A 17,157-nucleotide genomic window follows, 5' to 3' on the forward strand; every position below is an offset into this window, starting at 1 on the left:
AATTAGATCAGATTTTTATTAACAATTTATTTTGAAAATTATATTTACTGTTGACAAAAATCTGATCTGATCAAATAATTTTTAATATCCAATAAACGTGATTTTTTACAAAGGATAAAGTACTTAACGAGTTTTACATATTGAACTATTCGGATTATCAAAACAAGATCTATGGTGGACTCTCATGAACCCAACAACACGTTCTAATTTGATCTCAAATTGAAAAGAAGCCTGGCCTTGAAAAAATATATTCAACTTAAACAAACTTCTAAACAATTAAAAATGCATTAAACTCAAATAATCGGTTCGTAGCGATTGACATTAATACTAAGACCTCGTTTGGAAACAGATTATTTTAATAGTTTTTAAATTTTTTACAAAAAAATATGTAGAAAAATAAAGGAAGTAATGTGATGTAACAATTTATAGTAACTTTTTAATTAAAATATATAATAAACAAATTAGGCCTAATTCAATCATTAAACCTTGTACTTTTCCCAGCCTCTTGTCCAGCTTTGTTAATTAACATTGTTTCTCTTCCTCCACCTCATAAACAAAAATATAAAGGAACAAAGAACATAATTAAAAAAATGCATGTCTAATTTTGTAATAGAGAGAAACCTACAAAATTAGAGAGAAAACACACCGAAATGCAAAGCAATGCTGCAGCAACTTCTATGTTATAAAACAAAAAGAAAAAAAACATTTCTGTCGAAGTCTAAAAGATACATATATTCTTCCATCTCGCCCACCATTCCAAATTTCCAACACAAGAATTGCCAATATTTGCCTCTACATTGCACGACATGTTTCAGCAGAAGTAGATGACATATTGAACAACACCAAAAAAAAAATTGTTGGCATATAATAGCACAAGTTGGAATGCCTACCACCTACCTTCAGTCGCTACGTCTGCGCCGTCGAAAATGCCTGAGAATAAAGCTGTCCGCATACAGTGGATAATTTTTTCTGATCAAACCCTTTATGCATTTCCAGTATGAGAAGTCAACCAGCTCCCCATCCTTCCGGACTATGAACAAACATCGCGAGCTTTCAAAATCAGGATGATACCCAACCTGTCATAAGAAACTTGCATAATTCAGTGATCTAAAAATGAAATGTGGACAGTTTTCAAGAGGAACCTGATTTGCTAAAATTAAAGATATCCAGAAAAATTGTTTAATACCTACATATAAAAACTTCTTGTTCAGGTTTTTAAATTTTTTGATCGGCAACAAAAAGAAATATTATTAGACAAGAAGAAAGTACAAGATAAATGAGAGAACCAGAAGTCCTCCAAGAAAAGAAAAGTAAAAACAAAGACAATCAAATTCTCACACTACAAATCACAAAATGATGTTAAGGTTTTAGACAAAAATGGAATAAACAAAACATTATCATTGTACCCTAATAATTTCTCTATGCCCTAAGATTGGATAATGTGAACTCTTTCACCAAAATTAATCGGTGCTATCTTATAGGCAGCATTTTGGGGTGTGCATGCATGGACATTTTACGCATAGCTTTGCTAAGATATGGATATGGTGAGAAGAAAATTAACATTTTCACACTTTTTTTTTTTTTTTTTTTTTTTTTTTTTTTTTTGGTGTCATAGAAGGAATGGGGTTATGAACAAATGGCAATTAGTTACTAAATTATACTTGGAAGATTGTGCTGATCACCAAAACATGGAAATCAGTCCATTGGTAATGTATCATGGATAATGTAGATAGTATAAGACGCATTATTATAATGTCATGATGATGATCATTTATGCATATGCCACACCAGTCCCCAGATGCAGTACATCTGCTCTAATTAAAAAACTCATACACATTGGTTCAACAACAATCAAACACCCTCCATTTTCCAGTGAGTGAGAAAAGAATCCCACAAAATGTTGACAATAAATAAAGTTTGTTTAGGTGAAGATCACCCAATCAAACCCTCATACTATCATCAAAATAAAAACCAAACCAAACCAAACTAAACCAAGCCTTAAGTTCCATCAAATGGGGTCGGCTACATGAATCCTTCTTCTCTCCACGTGGCTCTATCAAAGGCTATTTTGTTAGTCAAATTAAGTAGATCCATATCTCTATTTACAATGCTAGCCAATGTTAATCTAGGCCTACCCGGTCCCCTAACATTTCCATCTACTGTCACTACAACACATCTCGTCACTACTGCCTTTGTTGGTCTCCGTTGAATATGACCAAACTATCTCAATCGATTCTCTCTCAGCTTATCTTCTATTGATGCTACTCCTACCCATTCTCGAATACACTCATTCTTAATTCTGTCTTGTCTAATCTTGCCACACATCCACCTTAGCATCCTCATCTTAGCAACACCCATCTTATCTACATGTTGTTTCTTGATTGCCCAATACTCCATCGCATACAACATTGCTGGTCTAATAGTCGTTCTATAGAACTTACCTTTTAATCTAGTGGGTATTCGTTTATCGCACAGTACCCCAGGCGTACTTCTCCACTTAAGCCATCCCGCCTTAATCCTATGTGCCACATCCGCATCAATCTCCCCCGCCGATGTGATAATTGACCCTAAATAACGAAAATATTCACTCTTAGGCAGTTCTTGGTTCTCAATCTTCACTTCTCCTTTGCTTTCATTGTTACTGTTACTAAATTTACACTCCATGTACTCTGTCTTAGTTCTGCTTATCCAGAATCCTTTAGATTTAAGTGCTTTTCTCCAAATCTCCAACTTTGTGTTAACTTTTTCTCTAGTTTCATCCACTAACACGATATCATCTGCAAAAAGCATACACCATGACACGTAATCCTGAACATTTCTCGTCAACTCATCATAACTAAAGGAAAAAGATAAGGACTTAAGGTAGATCATTGGTGTAACCCTACAGTGATAGAAAATTCAATTGTCTCTCCAGCAAGCGATCTAATAGTGGTTACTGCCCCTTCATACATGCTCCTAATCACATCAATATAACCTTTTGTCACCCCTTTCTTCTCTAACACCCACCATATTATATCACAATGCACTCTATCATATGCTTTCTCAAGGTCAACAAACACCATATGAATGTCTCTTTTCTTTTCTCTATACTTTTCTATTACTCTCCTCAAAAGATAAATCGCTTCCATTATTGACATACTAGGCATAAACCCAAATTGATTCTATGACACTTTGTTATATCTCGCAATCGGCGTTCCATCACCCTCTCCCACACTCTCATTATATGACACATTACCTTGATTCCTTTATAGTTGTTACAATTCTGGACATCTCCTTTATTCTTATAGATTGACATTAAAATACTCTTCCTCCACTCATCTGGCATGTTTCTAATCAACAAAATTTTGCTAAATAATTTAGTCAACCAAGCAACCCCCTTTTTACCCAAACGCTTCTAAGCTTCAATAGGGATACCATCATGTCCTAAAGCCTTATTTGATTTCATCTTTTTAAGTGCAATCTCCACTTCAAAGTTCCTAATCCTGCGATAGAACCTATAGTCTTGGTTTATTGTATTACCAGCTAATTCTTTCCCTATTGAAGTGCCTCCATGTTCCTCATTTAATAACAACAACAACAACGCCCAATTAGTACACATTAATGTGTGTCTGGGAGGGGAAATATTAGGTACACACCTAACCTTTGGCATAGTGCACAAAGTGGTTGTCCCGTGACTTGAACCCATAACCTCAAGGTTAATAGTTTCTCAAAATAGTTCTTCCATCTCTCCTTAATCTCTTCATTCTTCACCAATACCTTAGAATCCTCACTCTTGATGCAATTAACTTGATTAAAATCTCTTGTTTTCCTCTCCCGTCATGTTATCATAATAAAAACTAGCACAGAAAGCATCTCAAGGAGCATAGTCTACATATTATGCATATGAAAGCTTCTCCATCCACAGGATCCTTAACTGACAACTGTAGAAACATTTGTTACTCTAGTTTTCACCAGCCTTAAAAAAAAGACGAGCAAAAGTTAAGCTGAGCAAAAATTCTGTCAACAGAGAATTCAATAATTTCCCCCCTGAAATTCTTGAGAACAATAACATGCTCACAACAATGAAGATATAACAAAAGTTGCTGTAAAAATACAGCTAAAACATAAATAAAGATAGAGGTCCTATCCAGCTTCATGTTTTCATATAGAAACACCAGATGAGAAAATGAAGTAGTTATTCAAGTTGAAAACAAAATACAAGAAACAAGAACGAGAGAAGTAGGATATTACTAATCTGATAATACAGAAGTGAAGGGAATGTGAAATCAATAGCATACAAGTAAAAAGAAATAAAAGGCAATATGTTAAGCTGAGCCTGGTGGTATTATCAGCATGAAAATGCAATGTCAAATTAGAACTCAATTGCAAAAATAACAAAACAAAGAGCAAAAAGTGATGTATAATAATATAGATCTAAGTATAAAGTCAAGAAAGTTGCAAATATTTTACTAGTTGCTAAGTAGACATAATTCACCTCCTCATTTTAAAGCTCTTTAAACAGAAGCAAAAAAAAATAATCGGTGTGTTTGATTTTAGTTTTCTGAAAATTGAATTTTTTGTTTTTCGTGTTTTGTTTGTTTTTAGTGAATATTTTTAAAATTTTAAATAATTTTTTTACTTTTTTAAATGCACCTTACTTAGATGTATCTAAATAGTAAAATATTTGTAAAAAAATATTTTAAAAAATTAATAAATACACAAAAATACGAAAAATGTACTGAATTTTCGAATTTTTTTTGTATTTTTTGGTATTTAGTGTATTTTTTAAAGATATTTTTTTACAAATATTATACTTTTTAAGTGTATTTATATTAAGTGTGTCTAAAAATTAAAAAAAAATGCTTAAAATATTAAAAAAATTCATTGAAAACATTAAAATACGGAAAATAAAAAGTAGAATTTTTTGAAAACAGTTTTCTGAAAATCAGAACCAAACAAGCTGAATAGTGTTTTTTTTTTTTTTAATGGGGTACAAGAAATTGCCAAAGCCAACACAGATCAAAAGTAACAGCCCCTTGCACATACATATTTCTTGTTATTTTAAAGAGGCTTGATCCATTAAAATCTTATCAAGAATTGTGCCCACTTTATAAACATACAAGTTCAATGAGAGCATGTTCTGCTCACTTAACTATCTATTAAGCCAAATTGTAAAACCTGATTGATATGTACACGTAATAAATAAAGCATGAAAAAAGCAAAGCTAAAATATATGCATACTGAAATATCTTGCATATACACTAGGACTTTTTAAGTAATTAAAAATGTGAAAACGACAAACTGTTGAGGTATAATTTTCAAGTAAACATTATTTGCGGGGTATAATGCATCATGAATAAATGCAACCAAATCAAGCTCAAAGATTTTAGCAGCTCTTAAACCATTTCCAAATGAAATTTGACTTTCTGTGATGGAAAATAGGTGTGTGTGTGTGTGTGTGAGAGAGAGAGAGAGAGAGAGAGAGAGACCGTGATGTAATCAACTCCACATCCGATCTTCTTTTCACACTCCGGATGATAAGGAAGCAACCTCTCTAGGATAGTCTTCTCATGCTCGGGACTTAATCTATCTCCACTCTCATATCTGCAACATAAATCCCATTTTCAAACAATGATAACTAGCACTGCAAGACCAAATGTTTAAGCTCATAATCAAAATAATACAAAGGATATGTTCCCCTAGCAATGACTTAAAAGAGAAGCTTTCAAGGTAATAAATTAAACAATAATTTTTCTTCTAACCGACCATGGAGAAGCAGCTTATGATGCCAAATGGATAGGAAAAAAACATTAATTGAAATTATATGTGAAACATAAATTACGGAAGCAGTTAAGGAAAGACAAGCAGGGCAGCTGGCTCTTTGCTCCTGAATGACTTTCAAGCTTAGACATTGAAGCAACCTAAACCTGTAAACATTGAGTGAAAGGTTGAACATGCACCACCCTATCATAACATCCTACCAAAGCCCCTACTACTCACAAAATCCAAGGTATTGCTGTGCTCTTATTAGCTTCTCAAGCTCTTCTCGTCAACACATCCATAAAATTAATGTTAAAATGTGAAAAGAGTAAGAATGCTGAAGCAAACACATAAACGTGAGAAAGAAGAAAAAAAATTCCTATGGTCACCGGTCCAAACTAATTAATTACCCATCATATTGGAACTTGATAAATGCAAACAAGAGTGATTAAATTAAAGGATTTTGTTAACGTGTGCCCTTGGGTCATATGTTAAGAAGCTTAAAATAGTACATCTACAAACAAGATCATGCAACAAAGAATGTACAATATTTTAAAGCATTCTCAACATGTGCCTTATCATTAACCAGACCTTTAAATTAATGAAATGGTGTTCATGATTGCTATCCTTGCATCTCTTTGTTCATGGAGGAAGCAAGTATTGATAAATATGCACCTTAGTTAGAAGCAAGGACACTTCTCACCATGTCTGGGCCTAGTTTGGGAAGACTAAATAAGTGCACTTTTTGATTTTTTATGAAATATGGGTTGGGTTTGGGTTGGGTTTAAAGTGATGTGTTAGAGAGGTGATGTGACTTAAACAAGGTGATGTGACTTAAATAGAATAGTGACTTTTTGACTTTTTGTTTTTTCAATCATGCCAAACTTGGCCTTACATGTCTAAAGGTGACATGAAATGTTTACACAAATGACAATAACCAAGAATTGTCTGATACCACAATAGCATTCATAATCACTCTGCCTCTGAAAGAAAAAGCATTTATCAGACTCTTGGTCATGGAAAAACATCATTAAACTCCTGCCAACATTTTTCTAGGCAAAATGTATTCAAATACTGAAGATCTCATTAGAATTAAAAGATCATATGTTTATGCTATATAATATGGCTAAGATCAGCATCCAATTACCACCCGTATACTCATCCCTATATTAATGCCTTTCTGGAAAACTGCAGATCTTTTTATGCCTTTATGTGCCTAAAACTAAGGCTCCTCTGCCCTGATCAAAGATACTTCACAAGGACCACAGATTCAAGCATCTTTTTCTGTAACTTAATTCCTCCACTCCTTATTGTTAAGGATCACATTTTAGTTGGGCAACATTACTGATGTCAATTACAAACCTAAATTTACCCTTATCTTTTTCCACTTTTGATATTTTAAATGTTGACAATAGAGACTCCTTGTGTCTATACTATATTAGCTACACAACACTAATCAGCCGAGAAGTTTTCGAGGACTCAAAAAATTTTTTTTAATGATAATTATAAAATTAAAAGGATGCCAAGGGGATGTCACCCTTGTACATCAAAAAGGAAAAGAGAAAGTAAACATAAGACACAAGGGGCTACTCCCCAAGCCTTCCTCACCCTCCTCACATGGCACCCACGTGTCCAACAATCTAAAAGTTGTAACACATTTGCTGGCATCGCCCAACTCACACCAAAGATGACAAACAACATAGTTTCTAGCTACGTGACAATGTATCTCCAAATGATCTACTGACTTTTCTGCCATTTTACACATGCAACAGTAGTTAGGTAAAAACAAACTTCTCCTACTTAAATTATTAGTAGTTAGGATCGAAACTAAAGCAACCGTCCCAATAAGAAATGCAATCTTGGTGGGAGTGTCCTTTCCACATAGACTTCCAATGAAAAGTGTCCACCCCCATCACACAAACATGGGTGGAACTAACATTACATTGGAATTTTCCCCTTTCCTCTCCAACTGATTCATCAATCCCATCTATCGATTCATACACTATGAAGTTAGTTCAAAAAATCATCAACTGCTTCTAATTCCCAATCCTAGAAGGTTACAGAAGAAGGCTCCCAGACCACTCTTGAGTCTAAACACATATATTCGAACACCATTTTGCCTCCTTACGCTGTGTTTGGTTAGAGGATTTAGGGAGAGATTTGGAAAATGCAAGGGAAAAAGTGTGTGAAACTAGATGAAATTTAAGTATATTTTATTCACATTTTACCTACCTTTTCCATTTCCCTTTCCAAACCACTCTTCAAATCCCCCAACCAAACATAGCATTACTTGCTGCAATTTAGTGGAGCTAGATAATGAAACTGGACCACACCACAAGTGTAACACCCAAATATTTGATTAGTTTCAACACCATGACAATGTCAACTAAACATTTAATTTTTATTAGAAAAAAAATAATAAATAAATAAATAAAAATAGCAATAGTGTTCGCAGTATGCCGTAAGGATATGTTGAGTGGCTCATTAGTGTAATGATTTCTCCCTTTAAATTTCATATTTATGTTACTTAATTATATGCACAATTAATTGGGGTTAAAATGTAAATAAGAAATAGCAATTAGATGGGGTCAAGTGTAAATAACAGGAAGAGAATTAGAGGCATGGCACAAGCTGCTGTCTGTCGTCAAGACACAACACCAAGTGCGTAGCACCAACTTAGGCAAGTGCTGCGGGACATGTTTTGTCCAAAGGGGAAACAAAACAAACGAAGGAGCTATAAGAAAGATAGCACCAGAACAAAGAAGAAGAAGAAGAAGGAGAAGAAAAATAAATAGTAGGGGGCGGTATTAAGGTGAGTTATATTATACCTTGAGTAGCCATGTCTTGGGGGACTTAAATAACCATTAGCCCTCCGAATTGTCACTTTAGTGATCCTCTGATGCAGTGTTGTGAAAAGCGTGCCTAGGCGCAAGGCGCAGTGAGGCGCACCCATTGTGCCTGAAGGGGACCCAGGCGAGGCGTGTTTGAAGAGTCGCGCGCCTTGGACGTGACTTGGACCAGGTGTAACGAGGCGCAAGGCGCGAGCCTAAGGGTTTTTTTTTTTTTTTTTTCCCTTCTTGAATCTAATCTAACGGTTGTGATCTGTGTAGGAGAGGCTCCAACTAGGATTACAACTCATGTAATACAACACGACAGCGAGAAGAGTACACGAAAGAGAAGAAGAGTAAAAGAGAGCAAACGAAAGAGAAGAGTAAAGGAGAACAAACTTGGTCAGCGACAACTTCGACGACCTCCCTTCGACTTCACCGACTTATTCTTCTTGATTTCGACGACCTCCCGTCGACTTCGTCTTCTCTACTTCGACGACTTGACCTCCCTTCGACTTTGATCGCTCTCTCTATCTCTCTAGCCTTCGCCTCTCACGAGCTCGCGATCTCTCTCTCTCTCTTCTCTCTTTCTCTCTCTCAGCTTCTCTCTGTCTTATCTAGCCTCTGTTTTACCTATATCTTATATATAAGTATATAATATCTTATAGCTTATATAATATATATTTACACATATTAATAAAAAAACACAAACATATGTATGTAAAATAAAAATAAATTATATTATACTGAAATTATAAATTATTTTACACTGAAATTAAAAATTATATTAGACTGAAATTACAAATTATATTACACTAGTGGTCAGTCTTTTTTCCTATTCCTTTCTCTGCTAGGAAAAAAAATTACAAATAATTAATTTATCACACATTACATTACACTGAAATTACAAATTATTTTCAATTTATTTTCCACACCCTTTGTCTTGATTACTTTTATTTTTAAAAAAATTGTCTTAGTACTGTGAATGATTAGTATATGTTAATTTATTTATTTTTTACTAAGATTGTGCGTCATCAATAAAACCCGCGCTTCACCTTGCGCCTAGGCCCCGGCACTGAGAGACCTTCAACGCCTTAGTGCGCCTTGAGCCTTTAAAAACACTGCTCTAATGGTCCCATGCCTTGGGGGATGTAACTAACCATTGACTTTCTGATTAGTCACGTTATGACCCTCTGTTTGTCATGGATCCATTGACCCTCTATTTTGTTCTATACATCGATTATAATTATTTTGTGTATACGATTTTTGTATTGTATGTCTATTATTTCAAATAATTATTCAACAAAACTATTCATTGTTTAGCCTAAATAATTGTCCATGGTGATTTGTATACCCTTATACTCTTAGTATAATATTTCTCACTTTGACATGTACTTATAGTTGTTAGGGATGGCAATTTGAAACCGACCCGACGGGAACCCGACCCCGAATGGGACGGTTTTTCCCCGAAAAAAACTCTCCACGGGCCGGGGATGGTATTAAAAAATAAACCCCCGATCATTTTCGGGCCGGGGCCGGGGACGAGGATAGATTTCCCAACCCTGGCCCCGCCCCGGCCCCGCCCCGAGTACACCCCGTATATATCCCCGAATATATATAGTATATGTGTTTAGGTTATTTCATTTCATTTCACTCCTCTCTCCCACTCACACTCTCTTCTCTAGGCGATGCTCTCCCTCTCTCTGCTGCGATGCTCACGGCGATGGCGCCGGCGCCGGCGTCGGCGTCGGCGTCGGCCGCTTCTCCTCTCTCCCTCACAGCGTCACTCCTCCCTCTCTTCTCTCGGCCTCTCTCCCTCTCTCTGCTGCGATGCTCACGGGTGTGTTTAAATCTAAAGATCTGGGTGTGTTTAGGTATTTGTTATTTGTTATTAAATCTGAAGATCTGAAAATCTGAAGAAGAAGAACAGATCTGTATATATATCTGATGAAGAACAGATCTGATTGTTGTGTATATATATCTGTATATATATATCTATGATTAATTTTTTTTGATGATTGTTATATATATATATATATATATATCTATGACAAATTTTTTATTTTTTTTTTGATCTTCTTAATATTGCTTTTTGAGCTCACTAAGATGTTGATGTTGTTGTTTTGGCCAGGGATTTTCGAGGTCGGAGAAACCCGATCCCCGTAGGGGGCGGGGGTGGGGGTGGTGGTGGGTTCCCCGTCGAGGATGGGGACGGGGACGGGGACGGGGACGGGGACGGGGGGGAGTTCTGCCATCGGGGATCGGGGACGGGGAGGGTGATCCCCGGCCCCGCCCCGCCCCGTTGCCATTCCTAATAGCTGTTAAAACTCTTTCGGGTAATGAAACTTAAGGAAGAATGGTTTACCCCATTAATCAGGACCCAGACTTAAGATGAATATCGTGTATTTTTTTTTCTTCTCTTTTCTTTCTCTTGTGTTTATTTGTAATTATTATCTGACTTAGGTTACATAAATAATAATTCTCATGTACGCTTCAGATATTTATCTACATCTTTTATTTCATTTCGATGCATTATTTAGTTACTTCGAACTAATCTTAAAATTTTTAGAATTTAACTAGTTGCGAATCCAACCATAGGCACCAGGGTGGGCCGTGACAACAAGTCCTTCCAAAATCTCACCTTCTTCCATTCCTACGGAAGAATATATATCAATCTACAATACTCTAGCCTCTCCTTGATTTCTTTCCAAAGGCCTACACCATGCAAACACCCGATCTCTATAGTTGTGCAGACAACTACTCCATTACCATACTTGCACTCCATCACCCTCCTAGAAAAGCCTCCAACCCAAGGTTTTAAAAAGCGGCCGCAACCGCTACGTAACGCCGTTACGTAACGGTTTTAGAGGTTACCGCCACCCGTTACGGCCGCTTTTGCAGTGTGATTGAGATTCACAGGTGTGTCGGCCGTAGCGGCTGCCGTAGCGGCTGCCGTAGCGGTCGTAACGGTGCCGTAACAGCCGTAACGGCCTGTTACGCACCGTTGCGTAACGGTTCCAAACTGTTTCTTCCGAAAAAACACACAAAAAAAAGGTTGAAAATGGGGAAAGAGGGATAGAGAGAAGATAAAGAGAGAAAATAGAAGAGCAAGAGATAGAGAGAGAGAAAAGGGAAGATGAAGAACATGTTATTGATTTGTTGAAACTGTAAGACCTATGCTATTTTATTCAGCTGCTATCACTAAACCATTTTGTTTGTGTGTGTCTATCTATATATTGTTTAATAATAATAATAATAATAATAATAATAAGTGTGGTCATTAGCTATTTGGTTTGGTTAAAATATGTATATATACAAGGTTCTGAAAAGCGGTTGCGGTCGCCGTAACGGTAGTGGTGATGCAGTTGCAGTTGCGGTTGCGGGGTGTAAAGGCCGTAGTGTAACGGTTACGGTAACCGGAACCGTGAATTTTTTTATTTTTCGCACAATTTGAAAAAAACTTACCGATACGCATATTTTTTTTTTCCATGATCATATTTATTGGGTTAAAAATAAATATTGATCAATTTTTGTAAATTTTTAAGTATGATGCAATATATTTTATATTTTTAAATCACTATAAACTGAGTTTTTTACATTTTATTTTAATAATTAATGACTTTATATTATATAAAAAATCAATCACTAACTATTATATATGAGATAAATAATGACAAAAGTAAGAGAATAAATAAGAGTCTAAATATATATATATATATATATTTTAACCAAACCAAATAGATAATGACCACACTTATTATTATTATTATTATTTTCAAACAATATATAGATAGACACACACAAACAAAATGGTTTAGTGATAGCAGCTAAATAGAATAGCATAGGTCTTACAGTTTCAACAAATCAATAACATGTTCTTCATTTTCCCTTTTCTCTCTCTATCTCTTCTCCATTTTCTCTCTTTATCTTCTCTCTTCTCTCTATCCCTCTTTTCCCATTTTCAGCTTTTTTTGTGTGTGTTTTTTCGGAAGAAACAGTTTGGAACCGTTACGTAACGGTGCGTAACAGGCCGTTACGGCACCGTTACGACCGCTACGGCAGCCGCTATGGCCGACACACCTGTGAATCTCAATCACACTGCAAAAGCGGCCGTAACGGGTGACGGTAACCTCGAAAACCGTTACGCAACAGTTGGAGCCGCTTTTTAAAACCTTGCTTCTACCTGAATAGTTTATCAAAATTCCCCAATGACTCAACTCTAAATTGACAAAATAAGTGTACCCAAATCACAAAATAAAACAAACCCAATTCAATTCAGGTAAAAATTTACATAAGAAGAAACAATAGAGAGCTTACTTTCCAGAATGAAGAAGCATCCTCACAAAGCCAACAAGGGGGACAGTGTCTTCCAAAATCTGGTCCTCCCAATCAACCCAACCCTCTCCTCCGCTCCTGTTATCATCATCCTCATCGTCGTCGTCATCCTCGTCAGATACTCTTGAGGAGACTTCGGCCGTGGACTCTTCCACCCCCGGCGAGATGACCGGCTTCCTCAGCAAGTCAGAGGCAGTGTAGGGATCTGGTCCGGCGGCGGAGGATCGAGTTTTTAGGGCACAATAGCGGAAGTGAGAGCGGTGAGAAGGGAAGGAGAGAATGAAAGGAGAGTGGAGAGAGATAGGGTTTCTGTGGTGGAGATGAATGTGCGGTGATTTTGAAGTTAATGAAGACGCCATAGCCATCAAATTCTAGGATTCTTTCTAGTTTCTACTACTTGTACTGGTACTAGTACTAGTACTACTAGTGGTGTTGCCGTACTTGTACTTGTACTTGTGCTTGTGCTTGTGCTTCACGGTCTCACCACCATGTTCTTCTTCTGCAATAGTGTCATCGCTTTGCTAAAGTCTGCAATCAAAACCTCACTACACTACAAGATAACACACTAGCACACCCAGCAACCCGATCCATATTGCTGCAAGTTGAGACGGGTCGGAATCAATACCACATGACCCGGTTTTTTTTTTCCCACACCCTTCGTGCATCTTATAATTTTTTAAAAAATAATAATATAATTTTTATTTTTTTAGTCATAATTAAAAAAATATTGTAACTAAACACAACATGAGTCATAATTAAAAAAATTTATGAGTTATAACTAAAATAAATGTCATGACTAAAGAAAAAAAAAATAGTTATAGAATAAAATGACATAATTAGAGATGTATATAGTATACTCTTTTTAAAGAGATGTATATCAGAATTTTCCAAAATGTTAATGATATGAGTTTTGATAACCTAATTCAATACTTAAAATTAAATTTATTAAATGATAATTAATTAAATCTATTTAATAATTACAATTGATATCTCTTAAAATTTTAATTACTTTTTATAGTTAAAGTGTAGGTTAAAAGTAAGAAAAATCTTTAATTCATATAAAACTTACTTAATTATGACTAAATTTATAAATACTAAACATAAATATTCATATATATAACTATTAATTTATAATAAATTTTACATCTTAAATCTATTTAACACTTATTTTTATTTTGATATTTCATTAGAAATTAAAAAATATATATGTATTAACTATAGTAGAATAGAGCGGTTTCGAAGACGAGTTATAAATTTTAAGATTTAATTCGCGATTAACCAATAGAATGGTATGAATTGGTGCAAATCAAGCGGTATTTTGCACAACCCTAACCACTACCACCACTTTCATCATCATTGCCATAAGGATCAATATCATTTTACTATCACTATCATCACTGGCACTACTGCTAAATTACATTTTTTTTTTTTTTGTGGTGGAAATGGATTCTCTCCGGTGTGACATTCAAATGGAGAGCTGTTGGTTGGCTCGGTGTTCGTTGAACAAGATTGTTGTAAGGTCTATTGAAAAGATTATCAATGTAAAAAATTAAGTTAATTGGACATCTATAACTAATTAATCGGATCAATTTTTTCTTTAAAAAATGGACGGAAATGAGGATTTTGAGAATAAACCGTCTATTTTTTTTTAAAAAAAAAGATAAATATGTGTCACAATCCAAACCCGCTCCTATAGGTTTGGCGTCGTAACCGGCTAGTAATCCTTGGATTACCAAAGGCTTCTGACCTGATTATTATGAAATACGAGGGGCTACGGAAGCAAATATATAAAAATACATTGTCCATAGAACTGTGTTGACATATATGAGACAGAAATCCTTAAAACAAACTTCTATATATATATGTGACGTCATAAATATATTAGTCTTACGTCACCTACTTATATAGATAAAGCCAAAAGGGGACTTAAGAAAAACAAAACAAAAACATCTATAGCAAAGTTACAAAGCCTGACATCTCAAGAGGGGACCTCCTCGAGAGGTACGGTGGCTGGTTGACTCAAAACTCTCCATGCAACAGCTTAGGCCTGGTCACACGCTTGCTCACCTACATACATAATATAAATAGTGAGCGAAAGCCCAATGAATAATGACAGAATAAAGGGGTTTAAATGAATGATATCCCCTACCAGATTCGGAAAACAGATTCATATTTATTTTCTTATTCAAAGCATAATAGAAATCGGGTCAAATACAGATTCATTTTCACATTCTTCATGCTTGAGTAAACTTGATACATTCAATAGTGCTAATAGATCATATACAGAGCATTATGGGCCATACTTGTCATTTCCATAAAGGAACCTTCGGTACTAGAAACAGATAACTTGTCAGTTCTATAGTGGAACCTCCAGTACTGGAATAGAAAACTTGTCAGTTCCATAAAGGAACCTCTAGTATTGGGAACAGATAACTTGTCAATTCCATGAAAGAACTTGCAGTACTGGGAACGGATAACTTGTCAGTTCCATAAAGGAACCTCAAGTACTAGGAACGAGCAACTTGTCAATTCCATAAAGGAATCTCCAGTATCGAGAACAGATAACATACTTGGACCACAGAATTGTTGCCACGAGTACTTGTCAAAAACTAAACAATCATTCATTGTACAAAACATAACATTTCATAAAATAGGTCTTACTCCATTTATAGAAAATAAATAAAGTTGAACATAGCTTTATTAAGTTATTACTCACAGCTGGCTCCAAAGTAAACAGATAGAGTAGTCAAATCAGATGTCTTGTGGCGCGTGACCTACACAGTACAGAATGAACACGTACTGAAACACACCCAAAATCATTAACTTAATCATTTCTTATCTTGGTGTGTTTCTACTTCTTATCCTCATTATTAGATCTTAATTATGGCCTAGGAATATCTAAGATGCAATGAGGATGTCAAAATACACTTTGGAACTCTTAACAAAACTTGCTGAAAACAGGAACTGTCACAACCCAAACCCGCCCCTGTGGGTTTAGCACCATAACTGGCCAGTAATCCGTGATTACCGAAGGCCTGCTTAACAGTCAAACAATAAAACAGAGTACAGGGGCATGGCGGAAGCCAAAACAGTAAATAGACAATGTCCAATGAGCTGTAACAGTCTGTATACAAAAGACTTTTCATGCATATATGCAATCAGTGCAAAACAATATGTACAACATTTACAATCGTTCAGGACAGGGACTTAATCCCTATTAAAACAGTACAGTAACAGTGTATACAAAAACAGGACAGAGAGGGGAAAACTAAAACACCCCATAGCCTTAGCTTGAACGGACTCAGAACCTTGCAGTAAGGCACATAGGTTGGCTTGACAAAACTGGAGTTTACCCCGACGCTTCTAGCAACGGTCCGGTGCCTGTACACCTACATATATATATGAGCAGTGAGCTAAAGCCCAGTGAATAACATAATGCGTAAAGAGGTTAAGAATGAATGCCCTTACAGTATTGAAAACAATCATTTCAATCAGTATGTCAGTTATTCAGTCATTACAGTCATATGTGGTACATCCATTAGCATAGCAATACAGTAAACAGTAGGTCTTAAGAGACCGAACAGTCAATGATAGCCATCATATCAGTAAACAGTAGTGGTTCCAACATGGGAACCGACAGAGATCTCTGTAACAGTAGCAGTAACAGTAACAGTAACAGTAGTTGCTATAGATGCCACAGTACAGTTCAGAATAGAGGACATACATTCATTCAGTTAACAGTATCAATTCAGAAACAATACAGTTTAACCATTCAAAAGATATTCATATTTGAACATATCTTTACACAGTTTTTGCTCACAGAGTTTTGGGCTACAGTTAAGCTAGAGCGCATCCTCAGATGCCAACCCTACACAGTTTACAGGATGAATACACACTAAGTTTACATTCGGGAAACAAAGACTTAGTCCCTACTTAGACTCGGTGTGGTTCTACATCTATATCCTCATTAAGATGTCTTAAACTAGGCCTAAGAATGCCTAGGATGAAATGAGGATGCAAAGATGCACTTTAATAACATTTTCAGAATTTTCAAAAAATAGGGGTCCCGCTTGAGCGTCGGTTACTCCGCTCTAGCGGAAATGCAGACAAGGATTTCCGCTCGAGCTCAGACTTACCCGCTTGAGCGTACTGCAAAACAGTCAAAAGTGCTGGATAGGTGAAATTCACGCTCGATTGGGCGCTTGACACCCGCTCGAGCTTAAGACCAAGGTCCCGCTCAAGCGTAATTTACCCC

The 17,157-nt window shown here is 35.9% G+C and overlaps 1 protein-coding gene across 1 annotated transcript; it reads right to left on the minus strand.

Annotated features, from left to right (window-relative positions):
• Nucleotides 1-651: 651 nt before the first annotated feature.
• LOC114258285 (DCL-like protein) lies at nucleotides 652-13,474 on the minus strand. Its single transcript, XM_082922035.1, has 4 exons — nucleotides 12,885-13,474; nucleotides 5,469-5,583; nucleotides 898-1,076; nucleotides 652-792 (listed from the first exon to the last, which is right to left on the minus strand). The coding sequence occupies exons 1-3, from the start codon at nucleotides 13,265-13,267 to the stop codon at nucleotides 900-902; spliced, it is 675 nt and encodes a 224-aa protein (XP_082778161.1). The 5' UTR covers nucleotides 13,268-13,474; the 3' UTR covers nucleotides 652-792; nucleotides 898-899.
• Nucleotides 13,475-17,157: the final 3,683 nt, after the last annotated feature.

Source organism: Camellia sinensis, chromosome 3 (assembly GCF_055761805.1).
Source record: "Camellia sinensis isolate YWXY chromosome 3, ASM5576180v1, whole genome shotgun sequence".
In the NCBI taxonomy this organism is placed as follows: Eukaryota; Viridiplantae; Streptophyta; class Magnoliopsida; order Ericales; family Theaceae; genus Camellia; species Camellia sinensis.

Coding starts and splice junctions, on each gene's coding strand:
- LOC114258285 (XM_082922035.1), bottom strand. CDS start 13,267: ATGGCTATGGCGTCTTCATTAACTTCAAAATCACCGCACATTCATCTC. Junction 5,584..12,884: donor ATGCTTCTTCATTCTGGAAA/GTAAGCTCTCTA, acceptor TTTATGTTGCAG/ATATGAGAGTGGAGATAGAT. Junction 1,077..5,468: donor GTGGAGTTGATTACATCACG/GTCTCTCTCTCT, acceptor TTCTTATGACAG/GTTGGGTATCATCCTGATTT.